Genomic DNA, 13,839 nt, shown 5'->3' with positions numbered 1-13,839 from the left:
CAGTATACACAGTTGTCCTCTTTGCAAGTACACCTCCATGGGGTATACTTCAGGAACTTCAGTTCATTCAGAATGCAGCCTCAAGAATTCTGAGAATTCTCTCTAATACTGATACGATGTTGCAAGACTCGTGGATCACATTACATACTTCATGAGCTGTACTCATTACCAACTTGTTTCCAGGCACTACAAGAGTCTTGTGATGACCTTTAAGCCTCAAATGACTTGGCCAAAGTACCTGAAGGACTTTCTTCCCTCCACAGAATCCACCCAACCCATAGGAACTTACAGGGAGAGGCTCCTACATGTCTACCACTGAGCTTCATCAAGTGGTCACACAAGAAAGGGTATTCCCTGTGCTCCCCCCCCCCCCCCACACACACACCTTGTGGAATGTTCTTCAGTAGCAGACTAGCTGGCCTCCTGCCTTTTAATTTCTGGTAGATCTTGCCTTCTAGTTTGGGCATTATTTCTCAGATTGCTTTCAATTAGCTGTCTTGGTGATCTGGTGCATTTTTCTAATGTAGTGTGTAGTACTTTAATTGTGGTTTGTTTTTTATGATTTATATTTTTGCTAGCTGCTTGGAACTTTTAAGTGAAAAGCGGAGTATCATTTCTTTTAAAAAACAAAGTCTTGAAAATGTATAAGTATGGGAAGCTCAGTACTGATTTAAAAGTCAATAGTTTCTACAAAATGGGTTTGGAACCCTTAGACAAAATGGTGTTGAAACGCTTCTGAAATATGAACTGTCACTGTAATAGAAAATATGGTGTAAACTTGACTTCTGTGTTTCCTTTGCAGAGGATCAAATTTCTCGTGGTTTCCCCACCATTGATATGGGTCCACAGCTAAAGGTGGTTGAACGTACTCGAACGGCCACCATGTTATGTGCAGCCAGCGGCAATCCTGATCCCGAAATAACTTGGTTCAAAGATTTTTTACCAGTAGACACGAGCAACAACAATGGACGCATCAAACAGTTACGATCAGGTAAGGTCTTGTTACTGTTTGCACTAATGCATTGACTTATTCCCTCTGGGTTTTTTTTCTGTTCTTTTTAATTTTTCTTTTTAATTTTCTTTTATAGGTAATGATTTCTTCTCCTTTTCTCTTTTTTATGTTGTTGAGCGTGTTGTCCATGTCTGTGTCTTTGTCATAGCCTGTTTCCAGAGTCTGTTTCTGTGTGTGTGTCTTGCAGCTTCTGTTTATTCCACATTGCTCACTGCTGTGACTGTAGTTTTGATACTCCCCTCCCCCGCTCCTTTTCTTTACTGCTTTTTGGCAGTAGTTGACAGATCCATTTTCTCCTTTATCCCTATCTATCTTTCTTTTTATTACTATGGTTATTATTATTTATATTTTTATTTCAAAGCAAATTTATTTCAACATTGGACTTCATTCAGAACATACAAGGAGTACCAATGGTTATATCCATTCAACCAAAACGTTCATTATCTGAAGCTTACAATATTTATTAAAATTGTGTTTTGTGCTTTCTTTTCAACATTTTGAATTTACCAAAGATTAGCCAGTTTGGACACATCTTCTTTCCTCTCACTAATACATACACTACTTTTTCTCATGTGTACTATATTTAACAACAACAACAACAACCCAACCAAAAACAAACCTTGGGTTAGTTTCAGAAAGGAAAGATTTTTACTGTTGGAGATTTTCTAATGCATTTAGCCACAGTAGTGTGCATACACGCTAACGCTTCCTGAACATTATAGTGTCTGGATCTACCGAAGCCTGCTTTTGGTGTAGAGTCCAGCTTTTGCTGCTCTTTCTCTTTACCCGTTTCACTTCCCTAAGGAATCCTTTACCCCACCTGCCTTCTGCTCCCTGTAGCTTCATAATAAGATAACTAAATTTACTAAGTTGAAAGCTTATCCCCATATAAAATATAATACAAGGGGGTGGGATATATTTAAAAATATTTCTTTACTTCAGCATTGGTAGTGATCTTGCTGCAGAATCAGTTGTTTAATCACCTGTCTTCCCAGACCTTTCAGCTTTTTGACCTGTCCTGTGATGTTAAGCCGTCTCTTGTTAACCAACTTCTATGCTTGTTGTCAGCAGAATTGTGTAGATTAGACTTCTTTTAATGTAAAATTAGAAGTAATTTTCACATGTGACATAGATTATTTAATATATAAAGCTTTAACTTGAAAATTTGTGTGCCAAATTATAAGGAATATAATAATATTTTTATGCTGTCTTTCTTCTCTCCGTATTTAAATCTCCAGAATCTATTGGTAAGTGCTTAGTTCTGAAGCGCACTTCACCCCCACTAATTTTCATATGCAGAATACTATGATTATGGTATTATAATGATGATTATTACTCTTAAAATGCATGGCATGCATTTTACTAACAGTCAGTGTAGTCACCGGACCTCTGTAGTGGCACACACACACTCCTCCACAGAAATGTTGTTGTATCAGTCCTAGACCCACTCCGTTAGAAGAAACAATACACAAGTATCATGTAGATATAGCACAGTTAATGACAACAGTCCAACATAAACAAGTGTTTATTTCCAGATAGCCTTCGGTGTATCCTTTCTCTCTCTCTCCTTCTCTCTCTCTTTATATATATATATATTCATATATATATATATATATGCCTCTCACCTAAATAGACTATCAGTATCTCTTCCTAAACTATGTATTAAACATACTATTGTAAAGGGTTTTTTAAAAGGATTTCAGGCCTATACGATATATATTTTAATCCAATATAACCAAGCACCTAAGCTTTTGTACAAGTTAAAGTTCTGCCCTGCCCCCCACAAAAATGTTGGCCTTTGCCAATTTTGGTACACTGTTGTTTTGTTTTTATAATCTAATAATTGTACCTAAAATATATTTCCTGTTTTTAACAGTTTAGAAATTCAAGTTTTTAAAAAGACCTTATTTAATTCTGTAATTCTAATTTGACTCTTCTTCCAAAGCCCTAGCCTCCTTCTTCTCGTACTAATGCTTCTTCTTTCTAATCTTATTTGCATTCATATTATCCACCCAGGTGGTACACCAATAAGAGGTAAGAGTGCTGAACTAACGTTCACAGAATGATCTTATTCTTTCTGTCCTTCCATCCCTCTCATTATTGTCCTTTAAAAAAAACAAAAAACATTACCGAAATGTCCATAATTTTTATTTTTTTCCTTTTGTCCTATTTAGTTATGATCAGTGACTTTCATCTTGTGATTTTTTTCCCACCATCTTTTTTACTTTCCATTTTAAAAAACAATGTGTTTGTTCATTCATTCTTTTTTTCAAAAAGATTCTTTACTTTGTGATATGCTTCAAAGAAAGCATATCCAGGTCTTCAGGCCACAACCCAGTCACAGCGTACCATTTGTCCCTCTTTTTCTTTTTTTCTTTTTTTCTTCTTCTTCTTCTTCTTTTTCTACCTTTTTTCTTTTCTTTTTTTCTTTCTTTTTTTTTTGGTCCAACCGGAGCAAAAAAAAAAAGATCATTTTTTTTCTTCCTTAGCTGTTCTTGTTTTGGACCAAGCCAAGATGGTCTGGAGAACAGTTGCAGACATGCAGAAGACAACATGGAATCTCTTCTTTTTAACTTTGTATTTCAAAAGGGTTTCTTTTTTTTTCCTTTTTGTTCAATTATATTTTTTTCTTTTAACTTCATAGAGTAAAAAAGAAAAAAACAACCAATTCTTCCCCCTAACAAATAACAGCAACACTATTTTTTTTCTTGGAATTACTCTTCTCTGGATTTTTGGATCCTTCTGATCTTCAGGCTTTGAAAATGAAAAAAGGTTGATGACTCAGTAATTCTTGGTGGTATGTGGTAATGCTGGTTTTTAATAATTTTATAAGCATTGTTCATGTCTTTTGTAATTCTTGTTTTGTATTTTTCTTGGGTTTTCTGACACCACACTGCTAATCCCACTCGTGGATTTTGATGGGTGTCTTAGGGGGGCCATCCTGAGGTCCTCAGCAGTGGTTGGTTGCTTCTTACTTGTTGGCTTGGGCCATGCTTTTAAACATTTTTTTTGCCTTCTAATTCAACTGCTCTTGTTTTTCAGCAAATGCACTAAAAGATTGTAAGTTGTGGCGAAATGTCTTTCTTTTTCTTACCAATCTGCATGTCTTTAAGGGAGTTTTATTTCTTTAAAAGAATATTTTGATTACTATAAATGACTAATTCCGTTTCTTTTTTTTTTCACTTCAAGCAGCCTTTTTTTTGTACTCGCTGCATATTTTTGGCCTTCTTCAGCGGAAGACTTTCTTGAAACCCATCTTCTCACTTTTTTTTTTGCCAAGTGCCACCTTTTGTATTACTTTTGTTGCACAAATAAATAAAATGAATTTTAATAAACGGTAACAACCCAGTGATCCTCCTAATCTCCTTTCTTTTATTTTGAAGCCATACTTCCTTGAAGCAGTCTCACCCATCTTCATTTTAATAGTCTAGGAGAAACAGTATTGTGCTAGAGAATTGTTTGCCAAATGCAGATTGTTTTCCTGTGCTAGCATTGATGGTGTGAAAAAAATAATCTCTTTGTTTTTTTCATCACATCATTTTTTTTTTGTCTGTGCCACTGTAGCGAGAAAGTGAACCGACGTTGAGTGGACCTTCGCATACAGGGCTTTTCATGATTATTACGTGGTGTGTAGTTAGGAGCTTGAAAACCCTTCTTTGACAGTCTCTCTGGCAATGTATTTTATATCCATACAGGTGCCCTCCAAATCGAACTGAGTGAAGAATCTGACCAAGGCAAATATGAATGTGTTGCAACCAACAGTGCTGGTACACGCTATTCTGCCCCTGCCAATCTATATGTCAGAGGTAGGAATGACATAACCCTGGCATCCTATCTTCGTTCAAACTCAAGGGATGTTAAGATACTCTTGGGATCTATGCCATAACTACAGTAGTAAACAAAATGTCGAGACAGAAAAAAATAGCAGTAAGAAAAATATTTTTAAAGCTTAGAGGAATGAGATTTGAAACAAAAAAAACCTGATATGAATAAAGGCGCTTTTCAGTCCAATCTGCCCCTGTGGCTTAAGGTTTGTAAGTATGCCTTCGTTTTTACATCTTGACTTCTACTTTTCCTGCATTGATTCTTGACCTGAACGTTGCATTTATTTTTGGGTTTTTCTGTTTCTTTGGTTTGTTCTGTTTAAATTCCTAATGTGATTGCTTGCTGTGCAACTAATTTAGTTCTAATTGAAATTCAGGGTGTTGAGCTGTGTAGCCACGTGACCTCTGCTGCTGAGTGTAAAGGAAAAGTTCTTAGCTTGGAAATCTGTAGTGGGAAAGACAGTGGTATAGCCTTCTTTTTCTTTTAAGAACAGCTTAATTTCTTTCTTATGGAAACTTCTTATAGTTATCGTAAATGGAAGCCTTGCCGTTTCCTGTAATCCCTGGCACTGCTGTAATGAACTAGCTGTTTTTTACTTGAAGGAAACCAATGAGATGGGATGTGAGGTGTAGAACATGTTTTTCTGATAGATGTGAATTAGAGTATAATAGCAGGCATGATTGATTTAAAAATCTATAGAAGTGTTCCTTTCGATTTTATATATATATATATATATTTAAAGTGATTCCTTTTGGGCACAGTTTCCAGTGTCTGCCTCTTAACAGCATTCTGTATGTAAAAAGCATAATTTCCAAAATATACCTGTATAATTCTATCTACCTTCAAAGCGAAAGGTTGATTTGATGGGCAATGAAGAAATGAAAGATTTTAACTCATACAGCTTTCAGCTCATTACTTTAGTGTGAGGGATACTATACATATTTTTAAAAAATAAAAGAAAAACATTGATTTAGTTTTCTGGCTAGAAAGTGTTGTAAGGTTATTCTGGCCTCCTTGGAAAGCTATTTGATCCTTTTCCTTTCAAAATACTGTCTTGCATGAGGCATGTGTGCCGTTATTATCTGAAGGGGGGAAAATTCAAAACGATGCTAGATTCTAACATCATGATAGCTGCAAGAAATTGCTAACGTTCAGAGCTAAGGTAGGAAGGTTTGATTAGAGGAAGTAAAAGATGTTCAAGTAGCAGTTGAAAGCCTTGATATGGCCTTTTTACTCTCTCTGTGTTTCCCTTGTTTTTCTCCTTTCCTCATTTCATTGTGTTCTGCATCAAACCCCCTACATCCCTCAGAGCTGCGAGAAGGTTGGTGTGTTTTTTACTTTTTTACCCACCTTACAAAACTATTAATTAAACCAATAACAAAGAATACAAATGAAATGAATGTAGCTGCATTGTGGCCTTTTTATTTTTAAGTTACTGTTCTGTTTAAGCAGAGAATGCCCTGGTCATGGCTTCTAATGTGTGCTTGTATCTAACTGTTGTGCATGATGAGCAAGGGAGAGAGCCAGGATGCATGACAGACCTGTAACACTTTTAACACTTTAAGGCCTTGTCGGTTTGGTCAGTGTTCCTGCTTTCCCCATTTGATTTCTCTTTAATTTCTGTTACTGATGCCTGCTGATCCAGGAATGACTTCCTGCAATTGCTCCTTCAAGCAGCCCAAGCATGAAGACTAAAACTTCTCCTGTGTTTTTTTTTTTTTCTTCTTCTCTAAACAACAACCAAAAAAACACCTCTATTCTGTTTGGTACTCCAAATTCTTCATTCCCCGTCACTTGCTTTGTGTGACCTCTGTCAATTGGCTGCTAAAGGCATGCTTTGCTCTTTGTTCTCCCTATGCCCTTTCCATTCACTCACCAGGCCATCACAATAAGCCCCTCCATAGAAATTTCAGACTTTTATCTCAATCCATTGAAAATGGTTCAATATAATGCAATGTTTATTTTGTACTTTCCCAGTCCATTGGAGGTTTGTCTTGTTTAGGTCCCATTGAAATCAATAGACCAAATTAGTTGTGGCTAACCTAGCCCACTCAGGCTAATGAGGCTGAAACATGACTTTCTGTGGATTGGGACTATAGCAATTTGTGTATTTGTTTGTTTGTTTTGCTGAATTGAAGAAACTTGAAAATGAGCTTCTTGTTCCTAAGCCCAAATAAGTAAAGCATAGAGTCCCTTATCCCATGAAAGGTCTGAGTCAAAACCTCTATTGCTCTCCCTCTCCACCATACATGCATGTACACACATGCGCGCACGTACACACACACACACACACACACACACACACACACACAGAATATTTGAAGCAGGAACACTGATCTGTTATTGCCTGGTAATTTTCTTGATGTTGTGTTTGCTTAAATATTAACCACTCTCTTAATTCAGTGCCCTGCTGCTATGTGTTTTAGATATACTGTCCCTCATTTTGTACCCTTAGAGCTGCATTTAATACTAGTATTAATCCTAGCAGCTTATTTTGCTTTCCCTTCTATGTGAACACTGTGGAACCTGGAATGTTTAATGTTCTGCTCCTTCCCCATCACCTTACACTTGCTTCATAACAATCCTAGGCTTAATCAAGTATCTTCCTACTTCCAGTTCTATTCTATTTAAACCCCTGTTTCTTTCAAACTATCTTGCCCCCACATTTTTGAATTCCCTCCTCTCTCCCAATATGATTTTTCCTTCCTTTTGTTTTGTTGTACAAATGTTCCTCTCCAATGATTATTTCCTAAGCATGATTCCCTATAGACTCTGTCATTTGCTTGCCTGCATGACCAAATCCAGTACTCATACTGGCTTTGCCTTGTTCCTTCTCCTGTGGTTATATATATATTTATATATATTATTACATTTGTTTCAGTGTTAGTGTGAGGTCTTGAGGCTGCATCCACTTTTTGAGTCTGAAAGCAAATCAGAATTGCATTTTCAGTGTACTGTAGGTGATGTGTTTCAGGGCTGTGATGTGACAATGTGTTGTAGCACATTTCTTCACATCAGCTGGAAGTGTGCAGCATTGAAGTTGGTTTTGATACTCAACTCAAGCATGCTGTTGATCCTCCAGTTTTCTTCTGTGCATATATATGTATACATATGCATACAGAATATACATGCATATATATGTGTATGTGTATTTTTTTGCATGGTGTTTGTGTATTGTTAGTATGTAGCTAGTCAATTGTGGGGCTCTGCTAGGTCTGAAACAACGTTTGTATGAATATGACTAAATGTTTGAGTAATTGTAAAATAATTTCCTTCTTGTGCAGACAATATACAGTACCTGTATAGTCTATAATTTCTTTTTGGCAAATAAGAGTGACAATTAAAGTCTTTAATTGTATACATACAATAAATGCATGCAGTCCTTTGCAAGACCTATAATCCTCCTTTTTGTATAGGTTATTAGCTTTTCTTTTGTTTCATTCCAGTCCGTCGGGTCCCCCCAAGGTTCTCAATCCCACCTACCAACCATGAGATCATGCCTGGAGGGAGCGTTAACATCACCTGTGTTGCTGTGGGTTCACCAATGCCATATGTGAAATGGATGTTGGGGGCTGAAGATCTGACACCGGAAGATGATATGCCGATAGGAAGGAATGTCCTGGAGCTAAATGATGTCAGGCAATCTGCCAATTACACCTGTGTGGCCATGTCCACTCTTGGTGTTATAGAAGCAATAGCACAGATAACTGTCAAAGGTACCTTTCGTATGATCAGGGCTGTCCTGCTATTAAAAATCTACAAATTCTGCACCGTAGTAAATCATTTTTCTAGCGAGACAAGTTAGAATCTGAAAATTATACATATTTTTGTGTGTTCACTCATTTTACATTGCTTCTCCAGTCATGGAAAGGAAATTGAAACTCTGCAGCTCATGGGAATCTCGTCTCCTGACTGATAGACATCCTGCTGAGGCCCCTTTGACTTCTGATATGACACGGGCAGTGCACGCACACACACACTTTTAAACAATGAAAACTGAGGTTCTAAAAAATCTGTTTCAAATTCTGATCTTCTCCACAGAACTGTGGAATATTTACATATCCCTCCATATGATGTGTGGATGGCTAGTTAACACTGGCTTGTAGGATTCTAACCTTACACTGTGTGAACAGAGGTTCCTGTTCATAGAAGGGGTGTGCTCACAGAAAGTTCCCCTCCTATAATTTTCTTTCTATGAAAGAAAGAACTTCCATTCCTTCCCACTTATTGTGTTAGTTGACACATGCTTGAAGGCCAAACATTTATTTTATTTATTTTTATTTTATTTAACCTATTTGTATACCGCCCAAAATGCAAGTCTCTGCCTGTCTCACAGATTTGTTAAAAAGCTTTTGGTGCTTCCTAATTACTGTACTTTAGCACATGACATGCTTCCTTTATTTTCTATCTACATGCCTGGCCCAAAGCCTAACATTAAAATTAAGCTCTAAGCAATATTGCTTTTTTCCTAAGCTGTTGCTCGGGGAGCCCAGAACATTTGTTTCATAAATTTGGAATCATTGTGGCTATTTCTGACACTTCTGTTTAGAAAAAATTTTAAACTTCAAGAAGATAATTCAAGAAAACTTCACAGTTCAAATTATATGTACTAAAAGAGAAAACAACTTATTTTTTAAATGCTGCATTGCCTACCTGAAGATGTAACACAGGCACAGACAGACACAGTTTTTCTATCCATATATTTAATTATCTTAAATGTACCCATCGCTAATCCTATGTGTGGCAGCTCTCACGAGAGTTTGCTAACAGCTGTCTAGATAGCAACGGGAACAGGATGGAGGAGAAAATAGTAGGAAGCAGGAGGAGGAGGCAGGCCAGCCCGGTTGCCAGGAGGAAAAGGAGGTGGTGGCCATCCAGAAAGCGGGGGGGGGGGGGGCGAGAAGAAGCCAGGTGGTCGGCCAGAAAACCGGGTGAGCCAGCAGGGGCATTGGGGAGAAACAGGCAGTGGCAGTGGGTGGGCCGGCTGGAGGCGCTGATGTTCTGCGCCAGGCCCAGCTAGTCTTATTTATTTTAGCTAACTTTCTTTTAGCTAACTTGAGGTTCATTAATAATATCAATAGTGGGTTATCTTATATGGTTTGAGTACCAACAAATCAGTCAAAGTATGCTTAACTTTATAGCAAAGTGCCTTTACATGGAATTTTGCTTTTGTTTGTTTGCTTTGTTTGTTCTGGCAAATATGAACAAAATAGCAGACTCCTCGTCCCTCTGTTAGACTTTTCAAGTAAATAATCTGTACCTTTTCAAAACTTGTTAGAGATTTCCTTTGATTTATTTGTCACACTGCTTTCTTTGCTTGATTAGTCATGCTTTGCATTTATCTTCTTTTTCTGTTTTTCCAGCCTTACCTAAACCTCCAGGAACTCCTGTTGTGACAGAAAGCACAGCAACAAGCATTACTTTGACTTGGGATTCTGGAAACCCTGAGCCAGTGTCTTATTACATAATCCAGCATAAACCCAAAAGCTCTGAGGAACCTTATAAAGAAATTGATGGAGTGGCCACAACACGATACAGTGTTGCCGGTTTAAGTCCATATTCTGAGTATGAGTTCAGAGTAGTTGCTGTAAATAACATTGGACGGGGTCCAGCCAGTGAACCTGTGTCAACACGGACCTCAGAGCAAGCACCGTCTAGTGCACCACGCAATGTACAGGCTCGCATGTTGAGTTCAACCACTATTTTGGTGCAGTGGGAAGAACCAGAGGAGCCAAATGGCCAAATACAAGGTTACAGAGTTTATTATACCATGGACCCCTCCCAACATGTCAATAGTTGGTTGAAGCATAATGTGGCTGACAGCCATATCACAACCATTGGGAATCTAATACCACAGAAAACCTACTCTGTGAAGGTTCTTGCATTTACCTCAGTTGGAGATGGACCTCTTTCTAGTGACATTCAAGTCATCACTCAGACAGGAGGTAAGAGGAAACGTTATGGTGAATTGCACTGAGAATTAGCATTGGGTATTGGGAGTTGTTCTAAGCAATTCAGCCAGAGGTGGACATAAATAAGCTTCATGTATGAGGTTTTAAAGTGTACTGAAAATTTAAAGTGAATTGGAAATCCAGAGTAATATGTTTTCTTGCATTGCGACCCTACTGTTTTCTGATTACCATGACATTTATTCAGTAATGCGTAGTTCCAAAACAATTGTACATGTATGCATGGATTTAGCAGTGTAACTTAACAGATGTAATTGTCTCTTTCTGTTCATTAGCATTATTCATTTGTTTCCCCGGGTTTGGGTGGTTTTTTTAGATTTTTCCCCCTTTAAAATCCTTTTTTCACATAGAGTATTTTTCATGATGTTACCTTTTTTATTTGCTAGTGTTCTCTTAAGTCATTTTTGCTTTACATCTGTATATTTGAAATATGGATATGCTTGAAGCCTATTTTTCTCATTTCTAACTTACCTGTTCTCTCCTAAATACAGGTGGCCCTCATTACCTGCAGACTCAGTACCGCAGTTTCATGTATCTGCAGTTGGGTCTTTGAGACCCAGCTTCTTTAACTGCAGGTATAAAAATAGGTGAAATTCACCTATCTGTGGTTTTGAGTGGCCATTTGAGTGGCCAGGTTCCATTTTCCAGCAGAGAGTCATTTTATGGCTATTAATAAAAATAAAATAAAAACCATTTTGGTGAATATTTTACCATGGGGGGTGGCATTAATTACCTGGAGAATAAGGTAGTGTCCTTTTCTTCTCTTATTTCTCTCTCTCCCCACCCCCTTGCTTTTTGGCTCCCTTTTTTGTTTAGGAACCTAACCCCTGCCCTCAATTCCCATTGATGCAATATTTTGTGGTTTGTGGTTTCCGTATTTCTGCCTATAGGCGAGAACGGAACCCCGATAAATAACAAGTGCTACCTGTATGGAGTTGTTACAATCTTCTTCCTGAGTTCCTTCAGAAGCTTTTCCCCCTTTCTTTACCTGAATAATGGTAAATGGACACATTGGATAAGCAGGTTGTCCAGTTGCATCAAATACAACTTCTCCAAGGTTCTGTATTAATATGCACCATAATGCTTCCTATATAAAATATTAGCAAAGCTACGAGAAATAGAGCATATCTTGAATGGAAGCTTTCACGTGCTCAGAGGCACCATTAGGCCCAGACCTCAGGGCGCAGGTCCGGGGCCTCAGCCTCCCTGCTACCCTGGAGGGCCCCAGCAGCACACCTGCCAATAACCAGCATGGTAATTTCTTCACTGCATGGCTGCCAGTGTGGGGCTCTGCAATGCCTCCCTTCCCCGAACACACTGTTGCTGCCTTCTGGGAGGCTGCTGCTGCTAGCCCCACTCCCCCATCTGCCAATCAGCTGTTTGGTGGGTGGGCAGGGCTAGCACAGAAGCCTCTTCCTGCCTTGTGACTCTTCAGCAGCATGGATGAAGGCTGCCTAGCAACAGAGGGCTGTGCTTGGGAGGCAGGGGGCCAGTGCTGGCTGCCGTCAGACTTGATCAAGCCCTCTGCTCTGCTTCCCTCACCACTGCCTGCATGTGTTCTGTGCCTCTTTCCTCATGGGAGCCATCCAGAAGGTGTGTGGGTGGGATTATATGGGACTTGTATAGGTTATTTCCCTTTCTCTTAGTGTATTTCTGAGATGTCTTGGCCTATGGCTTTGATATTTGACACAGATGCAGGACAGGATGGGAGAGCTCTGTATATGTAATTTAAGATTAGTAAATTGATTGTGGGATGGAGATTTAAACTTTTTAAAAAGTTCTATAAGTGAATGGTTTCATGGTAGAAAATTACAAAAAGCATTTGGAACTGAAGACCCCCCACCCGCACCCTAGACCATCATTCCACCCCCATGTGGAGGGATCTACCCTTTGCCTTCATAAAAAGGGGTGAAGTGCCCCATGTTTTCTACCAACCCTTTAGATTTCCTGGAAAGACTTGACCTAGGGCTTTGATATCTGGAACAGATGTAGGGCAGGATGGGAGAGCTCTGTGCAATTAATTTGAAGCAGACTGGTCTTTTTTGGTTTTTAGTTAAACATAATAATTTACACTTTTAAACAATGGGAATTGTGTGCTCAAGAATGCTGTGTAAAACCAGGGAGGGAGGGGGAAAAGGTTGCTTATTTTGCCAAAAAAAAACCCCACCCAAAAACTCATAAGCCCACTTATGGGCTTATGGCAGTTGGGGTGTGTGTGTCCAGGCTCCAAAATTACCTAGTTGAACCTCTGCTTGTGCCTGGTAGCAAACCGTTTTGTAAAAATTCCCTTTACAGTGGCTGACATTCAGTGCAGTAGAATGTTGATGTTAGGGACCCGCTGGGACTGGTGCATAGTTTAAAAGGCAGCCCCGATGGTGTAGCATGATGGGGCAGTTTTGGAATAACTTAAAACCACTTCCAGCCTGTTGCACAGTAGGCTTGAGCCCAAAAGATTTTGGAAGCCATTATAAAGGCCTCCGAAACGTTTCGGCTCTAGGATGGGGTTCGGCATTTCAGCGGGGGTGGTACTTTAAGGGCGGGAGAGGGTGTACTCATCCCTCCTGCCGCATTTCCCCCGCCGGCGCTCCGTTATTTTTAAGCCCCTTGGGGCGGCAGCATTCCTCCCTGCTGCCCGTTTCCCTCATCAGCCGGAAGTAGATACCGCATGTGCTCCCATTGCATGCGTGCGCGACGGGTGCATGCGCGGTCGCTAATTCCGGCCGATGAGGGAAACGGGGCAGCAGGGAGGAATGCTGCTGCCCTGAGGGGCTTTAAAATAACGGAGCACCGGTGGGGGAAATGCAGTGGGAGGGATGAGTACACCATCCCCTGCCCTTAAAGTACCACCCCCGCCGGCACCGAATAATGTCCCTATTGCACAGTGCTACTCCCATCATTTCCATTGGAATTAGTGCTGTATGACTGCCCAGAAGCTGCTTCAAGTTCTTCCATAGCTACCCTGTTGGGGGCACCTTGGGGGCTGCCTTTCTAGGTGTACAGCAGCTGCAACGGGTGCCTAATACTAATAATCAC

At 39.4% G+C, this 13,839-nt stretch overlaps 1 protein-coding gene across 42 annotated transcripts in view; it reads left to right on the top strand.

Annotated features, from left to right (window-relative positions):
- PTPRD (protein tyrosine phosphatase receptor type D) overlaps positions 1 to 13,839 on the top strand; it is a 1,992,390-nt gene that overhangs the window by 1,727,493 nt on the left and 251,058 nt on the right. For 27 of the 42 annotated variants that reach the window (XM_053297923.1, XM_053297924.1, XM_053297928.1 and 24 more), the window contains 6 exons: positions 803 to 991; positions 3,029 to 3,046; positions 4,708 to 4,818; positions 6,147 to 6,158; positions 8,284 to 8,553; positions 10,201 to 10,782. In XM_053297923.1, the coding sequence (XP_053153898.1) occupies positions 803 to 991; positions 3,029 to 3,046; positions 4,708 to 4,818; positions 6,147 to 6,158; positions 8,284 to 8,553; positions 10,201 to 10,782 (1,182 nt within the window). The remainder of the gene's footprint in view (positions 1 to 802; positions 992 to 3,028; positions 3,047 to 4,707; positions 4,819 to 6,146; positions 6,159 to 8,283; positions 8,554 to 10,200; positions 10,783 to 13,839) is intronic. The other 15 variants (XM_053297949.1, XM_053297943.1, XM_053297942.1 and 12 more) reach the window with 3 other exon arrangements.

Source organism: Hemicordylus capensis, chromosome 2 (genome assembly GCF_027244095.1).
Source record: "Hemicordylus capensis ecotype Gifberg chromosome 2, rHemCap1.1.pri, whole genome shotgun sequence".
Classification (NCBI taxonomy): domain Eukaryota; kingdom Metazoa; phylum Chordata; class Lepidosauria; order Squamata; family Cordylidae; genus Hemicordylus; species Hemicordylus capensis.
Note: the sequence above shows the minus strand (reverse complement) of the source record. Positions and strands in the feature narration are given on the sequence as shown.